The following is a 16225-nucleotide window of genomic DNA, read 5'->3' as shown; positions in this document are numbered from 1 at the left end:
CCTAGCTCTTCCCGTCATGCTGTGCCCGCGCTGCCTTGTGGGAATATAGGATTGGCCCAGGACCTCGCTGAGAGCCGCGGTACCTTGTGGGAAGGTTGACAGATGGCGGCGCCCGTAAGGCTGACTGTATTAGGGGTGGCGAGGGGCTGGCGGCGGTTCGAGGGCCCCTGGACCCGTAGACTGGGTTCTCGCAGTTTGGCCCTTGCGGCCGCACCCTCGAGCAGCGCGTCTCCATGGCGCTTGCTGGGCGCGTTGTGCCTGCAGCGGCCACCGCTGGTCTCGAAGCCGCTGACCCCATTGCAGGAAGAGGTGAAGGCTCTGCTACAGCAGGTGGGATTGAGGTGCGGGTCGTCGCTTCTAGGTGCAGTTGGGGAAGCAGTAGAGGCACGCTGACTTGCGTTTGATCCCGATTCCGCCACCGATTAGTTTGTGTGACTTTGGGCAAGTTATTTCACTTCTCTGAGCTTCAGTATACTTACCTGCAAAATAGTGCCTACCTTACTGGGTTGTTGTGGTACGTAGTACGCGTTCAATAAAAGGTACTTCGTTTTCATTGATCTTTTCTGTTGTTACCGTCGGCAACTCTTTGGAGATGCTCTCCTTTTTCAGTCAATATACTGGGGATACGGTGGTGAACAAGAGGGATTCAGTCCTTATCATAGGTAGTTGACAGTTTACAGAGGAGAAAGTCTTTGTTATGTGATGAGCATAAGGAAAAGGCAACGGGCACATCCGTAAGATGTCTGTGATAAAGTCTGTTTGTGTGAGGGGCAAGTGAAGAGACATGGGCAAAAACGGTGTAGTGGCTATGAGGGTCTTAAATCCCCATAGATAGTGATTAAAGGATATTATGTTTCCCCAGAACCTGAGACGTTTTTGTCTTGGCTACTGAGAGATAAAAACTTCACTTCTGTGCTTTTTACTTGGCTTATTACTCTGCAAACATTTTATCAATCGCTTTATAGATAATCATATAGGACCCACTTTGTACAGACACTGCTAAGTGCTAGGCATGCAGTGGTGAATGAGACAGACATAGCTCTGGTTCTCAGAGCACTTCAATTTGGTGGAGGGGGCATCAGTCAGTAACCAAATAACCACGTGATTATGGAATTGAAGTCTCTGGTAAGTGTTGTAAAGGAAAACATAGGATACTATAATAGTGTTTAACAGGGACGTTAATTTGATTTTAATGGGAGATGTCATAGAATATCTTTCTTAAGAAAGTGATATTTAAAAAAAAAAAAAGTGATATTTAAATTGAGATCTGAAGGATGAGTAGGAATCTTCCAGGAGAGCATGAGGGAAAACATTCTAGGAAGAAGGAATAGCATCTGTAAACTCCCTGAAGCAGGAAAGTTCATGGTGAGATTCTGATCAAAGACTGGCCTGACTGGAGGGAGGAAGTGGGCAGGCAATGCCTGTCCTAGTCCTCTGTTCTTTGTGGCAGTCTTGACCTCCAAACACATTCTAATGTTTTAGCAAATATGACTCAAGCCCAAAGTGCAGGTGATCTTTTTTCTCTGTTTTCACTGTGGTGTTTTGGTTGTATGTGTCTGTTGGGTGGTAAACTTCTGAGTCTGTCAAGTGCACTGTAACTCTGTTTTATTTTGGTTTTTTGTCCTTTTAATTTTCCCAGTTTGGGGTAGATTTTTGCTCTTTTAATTTTCCCAGATCGAGATAGAGAGAAGCCTGTATTCAGACCATGAGCTTCGTGCTTTGGATGAAGCCCAGCAACTGGCAAAGAAGAAAAGCGACCTTTATGGTGAAGAAGAAGATGAGAGGAATATATTGCTGTTACAGGATTTGGAAGACATGTGGGAGCAGAAATTCCTACAGTTCAAACCTGGAGCTCGAATAACAGGTTTGTGGTCTTTTCAGGCCAGTTAGAGGTAGAAAAGGGGGGTATTCTGGTTCCCAAACAAAGGATTCTTGCTTAACCCCTGCTTGTGATTTAAGTAACAAATAATTTCAAATGATAGAACTTCTTTCACGTGGGAGAAAAAGAACTTCTTTTCCCTGTTCCTCACATCCACCCTAATATAATTTTTTCAAGGTCTATGTTATTTTTGAGTGGGATGTAAGGGTATTGGGATAGCCTTATCTGTCTCAGTTAAGCCTCAGGAATGTTATCTGGGTTTAACTCCTAGTTTGGGACTAAGAGCGGGGGAAATTAAGTGTTTCCCACTAGTTTCCTGTATTTTATCTGAAATCCTTCCCAAAGCAGGGCATTGAGTTCTTTTATTCTTATTTCACGATAAAGACTGAAGAACAGAGAAAGTAGGGGCTGGTTAAGTCGGTAACAGTGTCAAGACCAATGAAATAGTAGTGTCTGGGTATTGCTTCTTTTCCAAAGGCTCAAAGTACTTTGTGTTTGGCTTTTCGAAGGAGGAGTTCAGCTTTTGGTTTCTTCTTGTTAAATTTTAGTTTCCTCAAGATTGTGAGACTTTGTCCTGAGAGAGGTCAGGGTTAAAGAGACGGGTCAGGGTTCTAATTTGATTATAAGTTCTTTGAGGGCAGAGGTTGTGGCTCTACCTTAAAGGAGGACTCTAAAACTCTAATCTTCTTGGTTCTGGCAGAACACAGTTCTCTTGTCTCCTGTGACCCCCTCTTTTCTTCACAGAAGCCGATGTAAAGAATGACCGAACCTCACTGCACCGGAAGCTAGACAGGAACCTCATTCTGTTGATCAAAGAGAAGCTTGGAGACCAGGATGTTTGGATGCTGCCCCAGGCAGAGTGGCAGTCCGGGGAGACCCTCCGCCGAACAGCTGAACGAACCCTGGCCACACTCTCAGGTGAGTTCTCTGCCTCCCTCTAAACCCCACAAGACACACTTCAGACTCAGCCTGAGGATTTGCAGGCTGACTGTGGGCCTGGCTTTAAGGGTAGGAGGTTGGAAGGTTAATGGAAACTTTGATATTTATAAAATTTCAGCTAGAAAAAAATCTTAGATCAAGTGAGAGTCTTTGTGCCACTGAGATTTTTTTTTTGTTTTTAATATTTATTTTGGCTGCGCCGCATCTCAGTTGTGGCACGTGGGATCTTTAGTTGTGGCATGAGGGCTTCTTAGTTGCGGCATACAGACTTCTTAGTTGCAGCACGCATGTGGGACCTAGCGCCCTGACCAGGGATCGAACCCAGGCCCCCAGCGTTGGGAGCGGGGAGTCTTACCCACTGAACCACCAGCGAAGTCCCGGCACTGAGATTTTTAAATTTTATTTTTATTTTATTTCTTTTAAACTATTTTCTTTTCTTTTTTTTTAAATAACACATTGGTTTTATTGATGGCAGAGAAAAAATTCTTTCACTTGTAAAAGGTAGTTGCTTTATCTGACTCCTTTTTTTTTCCCATTCTTTGTGTGGGTTGATTTATTTTTCCCCCTAAAATCTGTTTTTTCATTCTCCAAATAATAATATCCACAGTGGCTGCATTTTATTCTAAAGGGAAAGTAGGAGGTCTAGGCACTGGCTTGTTTCTTCACAAAGACTCTTGTCATACTCGTTCTGAGCCCGGGGAGGTTGGTAAAGCTGCTGGGTTGGCTGAGTGGATCGTCCTGGCTGGCCATCATCTCCTCTACAAGGCTCAAGAGTTTGGCTGTAGATGCTGTCTTCCCCCCATCTCCCTATTTGAATGGGCCTGATGTTGTTTAGAAGCGGCTTCTTCATAGTTCCTGTACTCAATGAATTAACAACTGCTGTCATACCTGAAGGATGGAGAGTTTCCGCTTCTGATCACTAAAACTTGTCTTCCCAACAGAGTGCAAAACATTCACCTCCTGGTTTCTACAGTTTTGCATTCTCCGTAGGAATAGGTGATTCTAGTACTTTTTTTTGGTTTAATTGGCCCAGATCTTCTTTGGGGCCCAGTATTGTAAAATATTTTGTCATTATAGGGTGTAGCTATGAGGGGTCCTGTTGGCTTAATAGGTCCTACTCGCCTTCCCTTCAGGCATTTCTGTCTCTCCACTCAACACCAGTGATACTATTCGTTCCAGTGGGATTCTGGTAATTAATACTTACATTAAAAGGTGCTTCAGTTTTTACGACACTGAAAGCTTCATTATTTATTGTTCATGGTTTCTTGTCATAAAAATTATCAGGATTAGCTGTTTGGTTTTCTCTCTTTTTTAAAAAAATTAATTAATTAATTAATTTTTTGGCTGCGTTGGGTCTTCGTTGCTGTGCGTGGGCTTTCTCTAGTTGCAGTGAGCAGGGGCTACTCTTCGTTGTGGTGTGTGGGCTTCTCATTGCGGTGGCTTCTCTTGTTGTGGAGCACAGGCTCTAGGCACGCGGGCTCAGTAGTTGTGGCACGTGGGCTCAGTAGTTGTGGCACATGGGCTTAGTTGCTCTGTGGCATGTGGGCTCTTCCCAGACCAGGGCTCGAACCTGTGTCCCCTGCATTGGCAGGCGGATTCTTAACCACTATGCCACCAGGGAAGTCCCTGGTTTTCTCTTTTCCTACATTTTTGATTCTTATAATTTATGGATTCTTCAGGAAGTGGATTTTTTGTGTGTGTGTGCCTCTGCATAGTATGAATCTTTTGCTTTGCACAGTTACTCCCCTTCCCTTTTTTTTTTTTAAGCAGCATTGTTGTGCTAAGAACTTAGAGGATATGGAATTTCTTTAGTTCTGTCGCATCTAGAATATGGTCTGTCCACACTTGATTTTCTCCTCAGCTCATACTTCAGATCCTGAAGAAGTACTCAGTTTTGCAGAACCTGTTTCTAGGTAACCCACTGCCTTCTAAAATTGACTTTGAATTTTGGGTCTCTTTGAAAATGAGGTTTTTCATTTCTTGGCCATCTGGTATCATCTTGAGGAAGATACCTTGGTTGGTTATCATCTTTTGCTCCATTTTGTTCAGTATTTGACAATCTGTGTTATCCCTGACAGACCTGTGATTTAGGTTCTACCCCAGAGCCCAGTGCAGAGGCAACCAACTGAAAAACACCCAGACTTTCTACGAAAGAGGCTTGTTTGTTTAACATAAAGCATCGGCCTGGGGGAACAGGCATCCAATTCAGCACACATCTAGGGGCCTGTGGAAGTATCCTGCGGGGACAGAGGCTGGCAGATGCCATCCCTGTGCTCTCCCTCACCCCCACAGAGATTTTAAAATTTATTACATTTAAAATTGATGCTCCTGCCCATCTCTCAGCCTGCTTCTCTTTTTGTCCTTGCAGGCTTGCTTATTGGCATCACCACTTACCCATTCACCCAACTAGAAACCTCAGAGTTATCCTTGACCTCATTCCAACATCCATAAGTTCTTGAGTCCTATCTGGTCTGTTCTAAATAGTCCCCTCTTTATTCCTGCAGCTTTTCTGGGAGGCTTTTGACTTCTCACTAGTCCAGATTTTCTCAGCCTTGGCACTATTGAAATTTGAGGCGGGATAATTCTTTGTGGGGGCTTCTGTGCCTTGTAGGATGTTTAGCAACGTCTCTGGCCTCTACCTGCTAGATGCCAGTAGCACTAACCCATCCGCGCTCCCGCAAGCGTGACAACCAAAAATGTCTCTCGACACTGCCAGACATTACGTGGGGAGTGGAATCACTGTGGTTGAGAACCGCTACACTGGACTATTGAGGTAGATGCCAAGTGAGTTCCCCCTTGCTTTTGTGTTGTCCTCTTCAGTGCTGCCAGAATGAGCCTTCTAAAATACAAATCCCTTGTCACTTCTCTGCCTCAAATTCTTGAAAGATTCCCCATAAAAGCAGACTTTCAAGCAGGGCCTACAAATCCTTTTTGCTTTGGTCCCGAGCTCATCAGTCTTCCATCTTGCCACTCATTAATGTATATTCCAAGTTCTAACCTAGCAAACCTTTTGCATCCTGTGAATAATGTGGTTTTTCATACATCCCTGTTTTGGAACCTGCTGGTCCCTGACTGGAATGCTTTACTCCTCCCTAGTCTGACTGCGCAGTACATCCTACCTTCTGTGGTGGAACCTTCTGGGTAGAGAGAGCTACTCCTCCCTCTAGGCTCCCGTAGCACTTGTGTGTGCCCTTACTCAGTTTATGCAGCAAACATTTACTCTCTGCCTACCATTTGCTGGACACTCTCCAGGCAGTGGGGTCACAGTGATGAACAGAACGCTACCTGTGCTTCCTGGGAGCTTATGTCCTAGTGGAGAAGACGCTCTTCACGTATTCCATTGCCGTTTAATTGTTTATTAACACGTTGTCCCTCCCCAGCCAGAATTCTGACTCCCTTGAAAATACAGGTACTATCTATTCCTCTCAGTCATCCCAGCTCTCAGCAAAGTATCTGGCACATAGTAGGTACTTGCTGAATGTTTATTGAGTAAATGATCTGGTTGTATAAGTGCACAGCCACTTTTCTGGCTCTGCCACCAGCGTAAGTACCTGCTAACGAAACGTCAGCAGCCAGTGTGCACCCCCTTGATCCTTTCCCGAGAGCGACCTGTGTGGCCTGCAGGAGAGGGAGCAAGACAGAATGGAATGGGAGGGGACTTTGCTGCGTTCTCGGTTTCCTTAGCCATCACACAAGAGTTGGCAGCTGGGTTTCTTGCCAGGATCATTGGACTCAGATGCTTAGCTTCCCTTGGTCAGTCGTTCATGTTCACGACTGGTGCTCAGCTCCACCTGCTGTGCACCACGTGGAAAGGGGCTCCCCTTGGCACCACGCTTTTCTCCTTTGAACATTCCCGTTGCCATAAATAAGTGTGAAAGGATATATTAGTATTTTATAGGTGCATATAAAATGAAATATGTTGATTTATTTCAAATTCATTAAAATCGTAAATAAAATAATTAAAATGGCAAAGAAAAGCTCAAGCGGTATAAAAGTATAAATATAAAACAGTCAAAGTCTATTCCTTTCCTCCCCTTTGGTGCACTTCCCGAGTAGTTCTGCAAGATGGAATTCCTAGAGGTGGAATTAATGGTCAAGGATGGACATATTTATGTTTTTGATAGGTCCCACCCAAGTTCCTGCAGAACGTACATAGCATGTGACATTTTCAGGAGTGGGGTATAGGAGTGCCTGTTTGTCTAGACCTCACCAACATGTGAAATAGTCTCTCTTTAAAATTTTTGCCTGTCCAATCAGTAAAAAAAAATTGATCTCTTTTGGATTAGCAGTTTCCTGATTGCTAATTGATCATCTTTTCATGTGTTCATATGTTTCATATGGCTATTTGTATTTCTTCTTCTGTGAACCGCCTGTTCAGATTCTTTGCTCATGTTTGTAATGAACTGTTTTTTTTCTTTTTGATTTAATTACATTTAATCCATTTCCCCAGATTATAGAAAAGTAATATGTATTCATTGAATTAAGTGGAAAATAAAGAAAAGTATAAAGAAACATGCCAGTATAATTCCACCACCCACAGATCCCCACTGCTGACATTTTGTATCATAGGTGATTTCACATCATACATGAATTCCTCATCTAATGCTGATGCTGTTGTTATTGTTTGTAATATTGAGAAAAGCAATTCATTGTATATGGTGAAAAAATATCAAACAGTGTCTGGTAAATGTAGTTCTATAAGAAGTAATAAGTAATTTTCCCATCTTAGAGGCAATCACCATGAACACTTTGTGTATCCTTTTAGAAACTGCAAGCACATACATATTTTATCTGTTCCTTTTTCCACACAGTGGGATGTACATGGTTACATACCTTCCTTTCTCTTCTTATGCACAGCTTTTAAGCATATCTCTATATCAGCAGGTGAAGATGTAGCTTACACTTTCAGCGCCAGTGTAATATTTCATACATGTATGTACTGCAGTTTGTTTAACCAGTGTATTGCTTTTACAAACAAAGGTGCAGTGAACATCTGTGTACACTCCACTGTGCTCACATGGGCAAATAACTATATCCAGGAGGATGAATTCTAGAAGCAGATTTGCTAAATCAAAGGGTTTGTATAATTAAAATTGGTATCTCTCGCCAAATATAGCACTTGTACTAATTACACTCCCACAGTATGTTTGAGAGATCTCAGTTTTCCCTTATCCTTGACAAGCAGTGTACAGCTCAAAGTTTTTTTTTTTAATTAAATTAAATTAAATTAATTTACTTATTTTTTTTATTGGGGTATAATTGTTTTACAATGTTGTGTTAGTTTCTGCTGTACAGCAAAGTGGAGTTCCCTGTGCTACACAGCAGATTCTCATTAGCTGTCTATTTTATACATATTAGTGTATATATATATGTCAGTCCCAATCTCCCAATTCATCCCACTCCCCCTTTCTCCCCTTGGTGTCCATACGTTTGTTCTCTACATCTGTGTCTCTATCTCTGCCTTGCAAACTGGTTCATGTGTACCATTTTTCTAGATTCCACATATATGTGTTAACATATATTTGTTTTTCTCTTTCTGGCTTATTTCACTCTGTATGACAGTCTCTAGGTCCATCCACGTCTCTACAAATGACCCAATTTCGTTCCTTTTAATGGCTGAGTAATATTCCATTGTATGTATGTACTACACCTTCTTTATCCATTTGCCTGTCAGTGGACATTTAGGTTGCTTCCATGACCTGGCTATTGTAAAGAGTGCTGCAATGAACATTGGGGTGCATGTGTCTTTTTGAATTGTGGTTTTCTCTGGGTATATGCCCAGTAGTGGGATTGGTGGGTCATATGGTAATTCTATTTTTAGTTTTTTAAGGAACCTCCATACTGTTCTCCGTAGTGGCTGTATCAATTTACATTCCCACCAACAGTGCAAGAGGGGTTCCCTTTTCTCCACACCCTCTGCAGCATTTATTGTTTGTAGATTTTTTGATGATGGCCATTCTAACCTGTGTGAGGTGATACCTCATTGTAGTTTTGATTTGCATTTCTCTAATTGTTAGTGATGTTGCAGCTCAAAGTTTCTGAACTTCGGTAATATGATGTGTTTTACACATCAAATAGAAAATAAATTTGTACAAATAGAAATAAATTTTATTTCTACAAATAGAAATAAATTTGTATTTCTTGAATTATCAATAAGATTGAGCATCTTTTTTTTTTAAAATTAATTAATTAATTAATTAATTATTTTTTGGCTGTGTTGGGTCTTCGTTTCTGTGCGAGGGCCTTCTCCAGTTGCGGCGAGCGGGGGCCACTCTTCATCGCGGTGCGTGGGCCTCTCACCGTCGTGGCCTCTCCCGTTGCGGAGCACAGGCTCCAGACGCACAGGCTCAGCAGCCGTGGCTCACGGGCCCAGCTGCTCCGCGGCACGTGGGATCCTCCCAGACCAGGGCTCGAACCCGTGTCCCCTGCATTGGCAGGCAGATTCCTAACCACTGCGCCACCAGGGAAGCCCCTGAGCATCTTTTTATGAGTTTATAGTTCATTGATAATTATTTTCATGTGAACTTCTTGTTCATATGCATGGTTCATTTTTCTTTTAGAGTTGTTTTTTTCCTCATTGATTTCTAAGTACTACTTATACCTTAAGATATTCCTTTGTTGAATGTGTTGAAAATATTTTTCCTGGTTTGTCATTTTGTCTGTGACTTTTGTATGCTTCGTTTTTCCTTGCGGAAAGATTTTAATTTTTATGTAGATAAATGTTTTTTCTGTTTTGGATTTTTGAATTTTGTGTCTTGGTTAGGACTTCCCCTCTCAAAAATGATACAGAAAATATCCCACATTTTTTTTTTATAGTACTCTTATGGTTTCTTTTTTCTTTGTGAAAAATTTTTAAATACAGAAAAATTCAGAAAATATTAAACATCCATGAAACCATCAATCCAGAATGAACAAACCATTTATGAAAATTTTAACTTACTGTTAAATCTTTGACCTGTATGGTGTCAATTTTGATGTGAGGAGTGAGGTTGGGATCCAGCTTTATTTTTTCCTTTTAGCTAGTCCATTCTCCCAATGCCATTTAGTAATTAATCCATCATTTTCCCATCCTTTGAAATGCTGGGTTGGGGTTATTAACCCATTGTTGTAGATTGCAGATGTTGTCTGTCCATCGGTCTTTGCCTTTTAACTTTCGTTTTCACCCTGCAGCCGTCAAATTGGGTCCTTTTTATACTTTCCACATGGCATTGCGTTTAAAACCCTGACGAACTTTGCTTTACAGATACCACGTGTCTTGGTCCTTCATCAACAGATGGTGACCGGGCTGAGTCTAGAAGCTCGGTGCTCTGACTCCCAGGTAGTGATATTTGGGCTGCATTGCTGATTTCAGTGTGAGAGCAGTAGCTTGGCACGAGGAATGGACCCAGTGAATTTGGAGCCTATGGGCCAGGAGCCTTTGGATGGAGAGGAGACAAGGGTCTTCAGGAATGACACTAGTTCTCACTCTCAGGGATTGCTTTTACCTCAGGCTGGAAGTGGCTCTCACAGAGACCCCCAATGATTTCAGGCGCCATAGTAAACAGGTGGGTGTATCCTCATCTTCCGATTCTGTTCCCCCCTTCTCAGAGAACAACATGGAAGCCAAGTTCCTGGGAAATGCACCCTGTGGCCACTACAAGTTCAAGTTCCCCCAGGCAATGCGGACAGAGAGCAGCCTCGGGGCCAAAATATTCTTCTTCAAAGCACTGCTGCTAACTGGAGACTTTTTCGAGGCTGGGAAGAAGGGCCATCATGTGTGGGTCAGTAAGGAGGAGCTGGGTGACTATTTGAAACCAAAATACCTGGCCCAGGTTAGGAGGTTTCTCTTGGACCTCTGATGGACAATGCTCAGACAGGTCTGCAATCGGGCCTCAAGGACGTTGCGTTGCCTCTTCTCTGCAGGGAATATCAAGCAGCAAACTAAATTCTGAGAAATAAACAAGTTTTTCATCGTGTGGGTCTCTGTTGATTTGTTCCTTGAGGACTACTGGCTTCTTTCTGTCAAGAGAGAACCGTCTCTTAGGCTGCCTTTCCCTTTTTTCCCCATGCTCATAATTGAGTAGTATTGCATTACTTTGTAGTGAATCAACTGGCTTCATGGACCCAGGAAGAAAGAACGGAAGGAAGTGAATCAGCCTTCTAAAAGCCTTGAGTTCTGTGAAAGCTTTTAGGCCCCTGAAAAAAAAAGCCTACTGCTATGTAGTTTCTTAGTCATTTTCTGTTTTGTATTTCTCTCCCTTTCTACTTGATATGAGAATGTATCAATCTGGCCTAGGAAATGATTCCTTCCTTGTTTTCTTTGCTTTGCTTTCCTTTCCTTCCCTTCCCTTCCCTTCCCTTTCCCTTCCTCCCTCCTTCTCTCCCTTCGTATTTTCATTCATTCTTTTTTTTTTAAAAGCATTTTATATTTAAACAGAATATAATCACTTCTTACATGTTTTGAAACAGTCATGTGAAATAAGCAGGGTCAGCCTGTTATCTCCCATTTTAGAAAAGGTGGCTGGATGTCGTGGCCAGGTGTGATTGGTTGAGAGTCTTACCGCAGGTCACTGATGGTGCAGGAGGAGACTGCTGATCTCGTGCCTCTGGGTTGGGGCTCTTGACCCCTCACCAGGTTGCTTGGGTCACCGCTGGGCCCAGTACCTGGCACAATGGAGGGCACTCAGTGAGCATTTTCTAAAATGAGGGGAAGGGAGGGAGGGTCTCAGGCATGCTTCTTTCTGCCCAGAATAGTGGTTCCAGTAGCAAGACTGCAGTCCTGGATCCTATCAAACCAACTGGTTTCGTCTCAGAAGGCCTTCTGGGTTAAACAGTCTGGCCCCTAGCAAATTAATTGTACACAAGAGGGAGTCCTTGGAACCTCTGATTTATAACCAGTTGGTCAGAAGCACAAGTGACCACTTGGACTTGTGGTTGACACCTAAGGGGGAAGAGGAGGAGTCTGGTAGGATGGAGCCCTTAACCTGTGGGAGCCGATGCTTTCTTCAGGTAGATAGTGTCAAAATTGAGTTGAATTGTAGGACATCTAGCTGGTGTCACAGAATTGCTTGGTGTGGAGTTGATACCAGAATCTTAATGGCCATTCATAAGATGGTCTGTTTTGTTAACAGGGTTGTTTCTTTAAAGGGAAATAGCATATATAAAATTGGTAAGTAGAGAAATGGTGTCAGGATAACCTGGAATGAGGTTGCTTCCTGTGAGGTTTTTCCCAGACTTTAATATTTTGAAGTGATCAGGGGCAGATAGAATACCTTAAGAAAAAAGCTGAAAATTGTGTAGAAGTGACTTTCTTTATTGCAAGTAGTGGCTAGTTGAGTAGCTTCAAGACTCACCACTAGCTTTTCCACTGTGTTAGGCTGTCTGGGGAAACTGAGTGGAAAGGAAGACCACTCCCCACCCCCGCAATCCTGCTTTGTTTTACAAAACTGATGAAGAAAGCCCTGTCCTGGATAACATTTTTGATTTTGATGGAACTAGTCTCTGCTAGGACCTGCATCTCAAAGACCTTACATCTCAGGAAGAAAAAAACCCTAGGATTTAAGGCTGCAAGGGACCAGTGTACGTGCCAGTGGAGGTTTAACTGTGTTAGCATCATGTGGGGCTGGATTCTGTTTTGTTGGCACCCTGGCTACAAAATTCTGGAGGTTTTGAGTGGTCTGCCCCAATCCCCTTTCCCCAGAAGGCCTGTTATTTTGGGAGTGTGATTTTGCAGAATGCAAGTGTTTTTTGGCATTATAGTAGAAATGACCGTATATGCTGAGTGCCAACCTGAATTGTCCATTGGCTGCCAAGCATAACCAAAAAACTGTTTCTAGTGTGTCCTTGGGGGAAAGGTTGCCATGGAACAAAGTAAAAGGTGATGATCTCTGTATTTTAAGGGATGTCCTTAAAACAGTGAGAGGAGGAAGGAATATTGTGTGTGATGTGGGTGTTAGGAGTTGCAATTTGAGGTGTGTTTGTGTGCTCTAAGAAGAGAAATGCTGCTGTGTGTGTGTGTGTGTGTGTGTGTGTGTGTGTGCATCTGTGTGTATAACCTGAAAAACAGACCACCTCACTAGAAGTCTCCTCCAGAAGTTTAGCCCTCACCTGGTCATTTTCTTCCCCAGTGATTTCCAGTCACTTGTTTTTCCCCTTTGCGGGGACTATGGAGAAAATATCACTTTTATAAACCTGTTTTCCTGATAACGTATCCTCAAGAGTCACCTCCTGCTGGGCCATTTCTGCACCGTGAACATGCCTCTACACATAGCACTTGATAGGACAATGGTCTGTCTCCCACACCTAACTGAACTTCCAAATCCTAGGGCAGGGCCTGCCTCACAGCCATACGAAGACATATTCAAGTGAATCAGCTTCTTTCCCTGTGAGCGCTGAACTTGGAAATCAGAAAACCTGGGTTTGAATTTGTTTTATGACCTTAGGCAAATTACACCTACTGTCACTATTTACAACAGTGGAATGACCCCTGAGTGCCAGGTACTGGGCTGGAACCTGTACCTACAACGTACATTTCTATTTAAACCAGCAGGGCAAGCATTGTTATTCCTATTTTATAGATGAGAAAATAAACTCAAAGAGGTTAGTTAACTTGCTTAGGGTTACTCTAGTAATTTGAACCCAGATCTGTGTACAAAACTAGCTCTTAACCTTTCTTAATTTTTGTCATCTGTAAGATGAAGATGATACTGTTTCTCAGGTAATGTGATAATTTATGTAAAAGTACTTAGCACCATGCATGGCTTATTATAAACACTCAGTAAATGTTTCCCTCCTTCCGACATATTTAGGCTGCTAAATTCTCCGGAGTTCAGCTGTATCATCTTTAGCTTTTGCAACTCCCATTCTCACCTTTTCCAGGTTATACATGTGACAGCCAAGCATTTCTGACCTATTTGGAGAGGAACATGGGTAATTTGGACATTGATGGATTCCATCAGCCCATCTCGGAGTGAGTGGATGGCAGGTCAGTCCCATAACCACATCCATCTGGCTGGGCATGATTCCCACCCTGGGCCAGGAAATCCAGAGCTACTGTTAGGTACAGGCTTGGGGGCACTAGAACCAGAATGGACTGGCTGACCCATTCTGTTACCCCAGCAGGGGGAAAAGGAGCACAGTGAAAGGGCCAGCAACCCAATTATTAAGAGCTCACAGGTCGCTAAGCTGCAAGCACACACAGCAAGTTAAAGCCTGTTTGCCTGGAATCTTAGGGCAGCCTTGGCCCCCCGCCCTTCTCTGCTTTATTTCCTAGAAGCCTGGATTATAGCCAGTCACTTCAGGCCATCAGTCACTTCCCACCTGCCTTGGAATGTCAGTGCTTAAACCACAGGACATGAAGGAGGAAACTGTTCTTGTCCTTGCTTCCAGAAGTATCCAGAATAGGTGCCTCTGTAAAGACTCAAGGCTGGGTCCAAACAGTGAGTCACTGCTGCAGCTGAGGGGCTGGCACTGGGATGGGAGGCCATTACTAGCCCACAGCAAGGATCTCTCTCTCTCTCTCTCTCTCTCTCTCTCTCTCTCTCTCTCTCTCTCTCTCTCTCTCTCCCCCCTCCCCTCTCTCCCTCTCCCCCCTGCCCCAAGCCATCCTCAAATGGGCCAGGGGAGCCAGCAACATGTTTTGTTCAGAAGATTTGGCAGTACGGGCACACCATTGATCATTGAAAAAATCAGATACCCAGGCCTCGGGTAGCTGCTGAGTGGCTGAAGAAGGGATGGAGATGGGGGCGGGGAAAAAGCCCCAGTTTCTCTTTGGGCCCAGGAGGGAGAAAATGGCCCTAATACAGTTAGATGAGGACCATTGAGAGTAGGGCTCTTTGAGGATGACAGGACTGGTAGTTAAACTTGAGAACACCCTGGGACTAGGGTCTTTGGGAGGACACATAAGGAAGCCTTGGGGTGGCAGAGCTGAGAAGAGGGGAGGGGACGCCCCCAGAATAAGAAGATGGCTGGAGGCGGAGGGGGTGAGGCGGGGCTTCAGGACGGGTAGGATGGTCTCTTATGCACGGGCACCACAAGGTGGCAGGATTTGCCTGACAAACACTTTGTCCCCTGCAGCCTCACCAGGCCCGGCCTTAGGCCGCTGCCTTGGAGAGGCTTCTTTTCCCAGGCTCTGCAGAGCCTTCGGTACCCGGTCCTCTGGGGTGAGACATGCACTGGCCAGGACAGATGCCGGGGGTGTTCGCATACTGTGCTTCTCTTGATTCTCGTGTTAGCCCTGTGTGGCAGCTTTTACTTTCGCCGTGTTTTGATCAGCAGACAAGCTTGGGGAGGTGAGGGGACTCTGTGAAGGTCCCATAGCCAGCGTGCGGTGGAGCCAGGATTTGAACCCAGAGCTGTGTGATTCTAAAGTCACCACTGCCCCATGCTGCCTGGACGATTACCTTTGTGGCAGAATTCCCACACCTGTTATCAAGGGGCAACCTATCACAGGCCCATGGACCCCTGGAAAGGCCTGAACGGGGACAATTTGGGAGAACATGAAGAGGATTTGGAGTGGAGAACAATTGAGACTAAAGAGATTGAAGTTGTTGAACTTGGAGAAGAGAAAGATGAGAGTCATGGTCTTCAAGTGTGTATATTACTTATTCAGGGCACTGAGCTTGAAATGCAGCACATGGAATTTTGGGAAATTACAACATGGGAAGAATTCCTTGACATTTAAGATTATTAAACATTAAAGTGAGTTCCTGAGACATTCCAGTCACCATTCAACAAATGTGTGTGGAGGAGGTGCTTTGACTGCCAAGCGCTGGGGATAAAATGGTGATCAAAGTTCTCCCAGCGGATGTCCTCCTGACGGTTTAGTGCTGAGGATGGGGGAAGGAGACAGACCCGTCGACCAGCAGATAGAGCTGTGCCATGGGAGGACATGTGCTGTGCACCCAGCGCGGTCAGTTGGGGGCTCAGAGAACACCTCCAGGACAGACAAGGCTAAGCTGAGACCAGAAGAATGAGAAGGAGTGAGCCGGGGAGGAGCGGGGAGGGAGCGCCTGCCCGTAGAGGTCTGAAAGAAGTTCTGTGGGGCCGGAGTGCGGCACATGTGGGAGTTATTTTGCAGTGTTTTACATTCTTAACTGTCCAGTACAGCTCAGGAGTTGTTTTGTCCAAAGGCAAATGAGTCCCATGATCTCTTATTACAGTGGAGCCATATCTTACCTGGGGGTTGAATTCTAAAGTCAGTGCTTAGGGAATTCCCTGGCAGTCCAGTGCTTAGGACTCAGTGCTTTCATTGCTGTGGCCCCGGGTTCAATCCCTGGTTGGGGAACTAAGATCTTGCAAGCTGCAAGGCGCGGCCAACGAAACAAACAACAAATAAAGTCAGTGCATACGTCACAAATCATGTACAGTTAAAGCTACCATTGAACTGTCCCTTAGAAAGGTGTCACATATATGACTGACACAGGTCTG

The 16225-nt window shown here is 44.2% G+C and overlaps 3 protein-coding genes across 3 annotated transcripts in view; all 3 read left to right on the top strand.

Moving 5' to 3' along the window:
- Positions 1 to 1729, top strand: part of DET1 (DET1 partner of COP1 E3 ubiquitin ligase) — a 61040-nt gene extending 59311 nt beyond the window's left edge. Inside the window, exon 5 of the mRNA XM_082385820.1 lies at positions 1640 to 1729. Within this exon, the coding sequence (XP_082241946.1) occupies positions 1640 to 1649 (10 nt within the window). The 3' untranslated portion in view covers positions 1650 to 1729. The remainder of the gene's footprint in view (positions 1 to 1639) is intronic.
- On the top strand, positions 59 to 10769 carry MRPL46 (mitochondrial ribosomal protein L46). Its single transcript, XM_082385830.1, has 4 exons — positions 59 to 330; positions 1675 to 1864; positions 2624 to 2797; positions 10406 to 10769. The coding sequence occupies exons 1-4, from the start codon at positions 103 to 105 to the stop codon at positions 10654 to 10656; spliced, it is 843 nt and encodes a 280-aa protein (XP_082241956.1). The 5' UTR covers positions 59 to 102; the 3' UTR covers positions 10657 to 10769.
- Positions 10770 to 10895: 126 nt separating this feature from the next.
- Positions 10896 to 16225, top strand: part of LOC309625794 (uncharacterized protein) — a 146139-nt gene continuing 140809 nt past the window's right edge. The window contains exon 1 of the mRNA XM_082385832.1: positions 10896 to 14235. The gene's annotated coding sequence lies outside the window, so the exon portion shown is untranslated. The remainder of the gene's footprint in view (positions 14236 to 16225) is intronic.

This window comes from Balaenoptera borealis, assembly GCF_965194805.1.
Source record: "Balaenoptera borealis genome assembly, chromosome: 3".
Lineage (NCBI taxonomy): Eukaryota > Metazoa > Chordata > Mammalia > Artiodactyla > Balaenopteridae > Balaenoptera > Balaenoptera borealis.
This window is presented reverse-complemented; position numbering and strand designations above follow the sequence as displayed.

Excerpts from the sequence above, each read along its gene's own strand:
- MRPL46 (XM_082385830.1), top strand. The coding sequence starts at position 103 with ATGGCGGCGCCCGTAAGGCTGACTGTATTAGGGGTGGCGAGGGGCTGG. Across the intron at positions 1,865-2,623 it reads ACCTGGAGCTCGAATAACAG|AAGCCGATGTAAAGAATGAC; the intron begins GTTTGTGGTCTT and ends TTTTCTTCACAG. Across the intron at positions 2,798-10,405 it reads AACCCTGGCCACACTCTCAG|AGAACAACATGGAAGCCAAG; the intron begins GTGAGTTCTCTG and ends CCCCCTTCTCAG.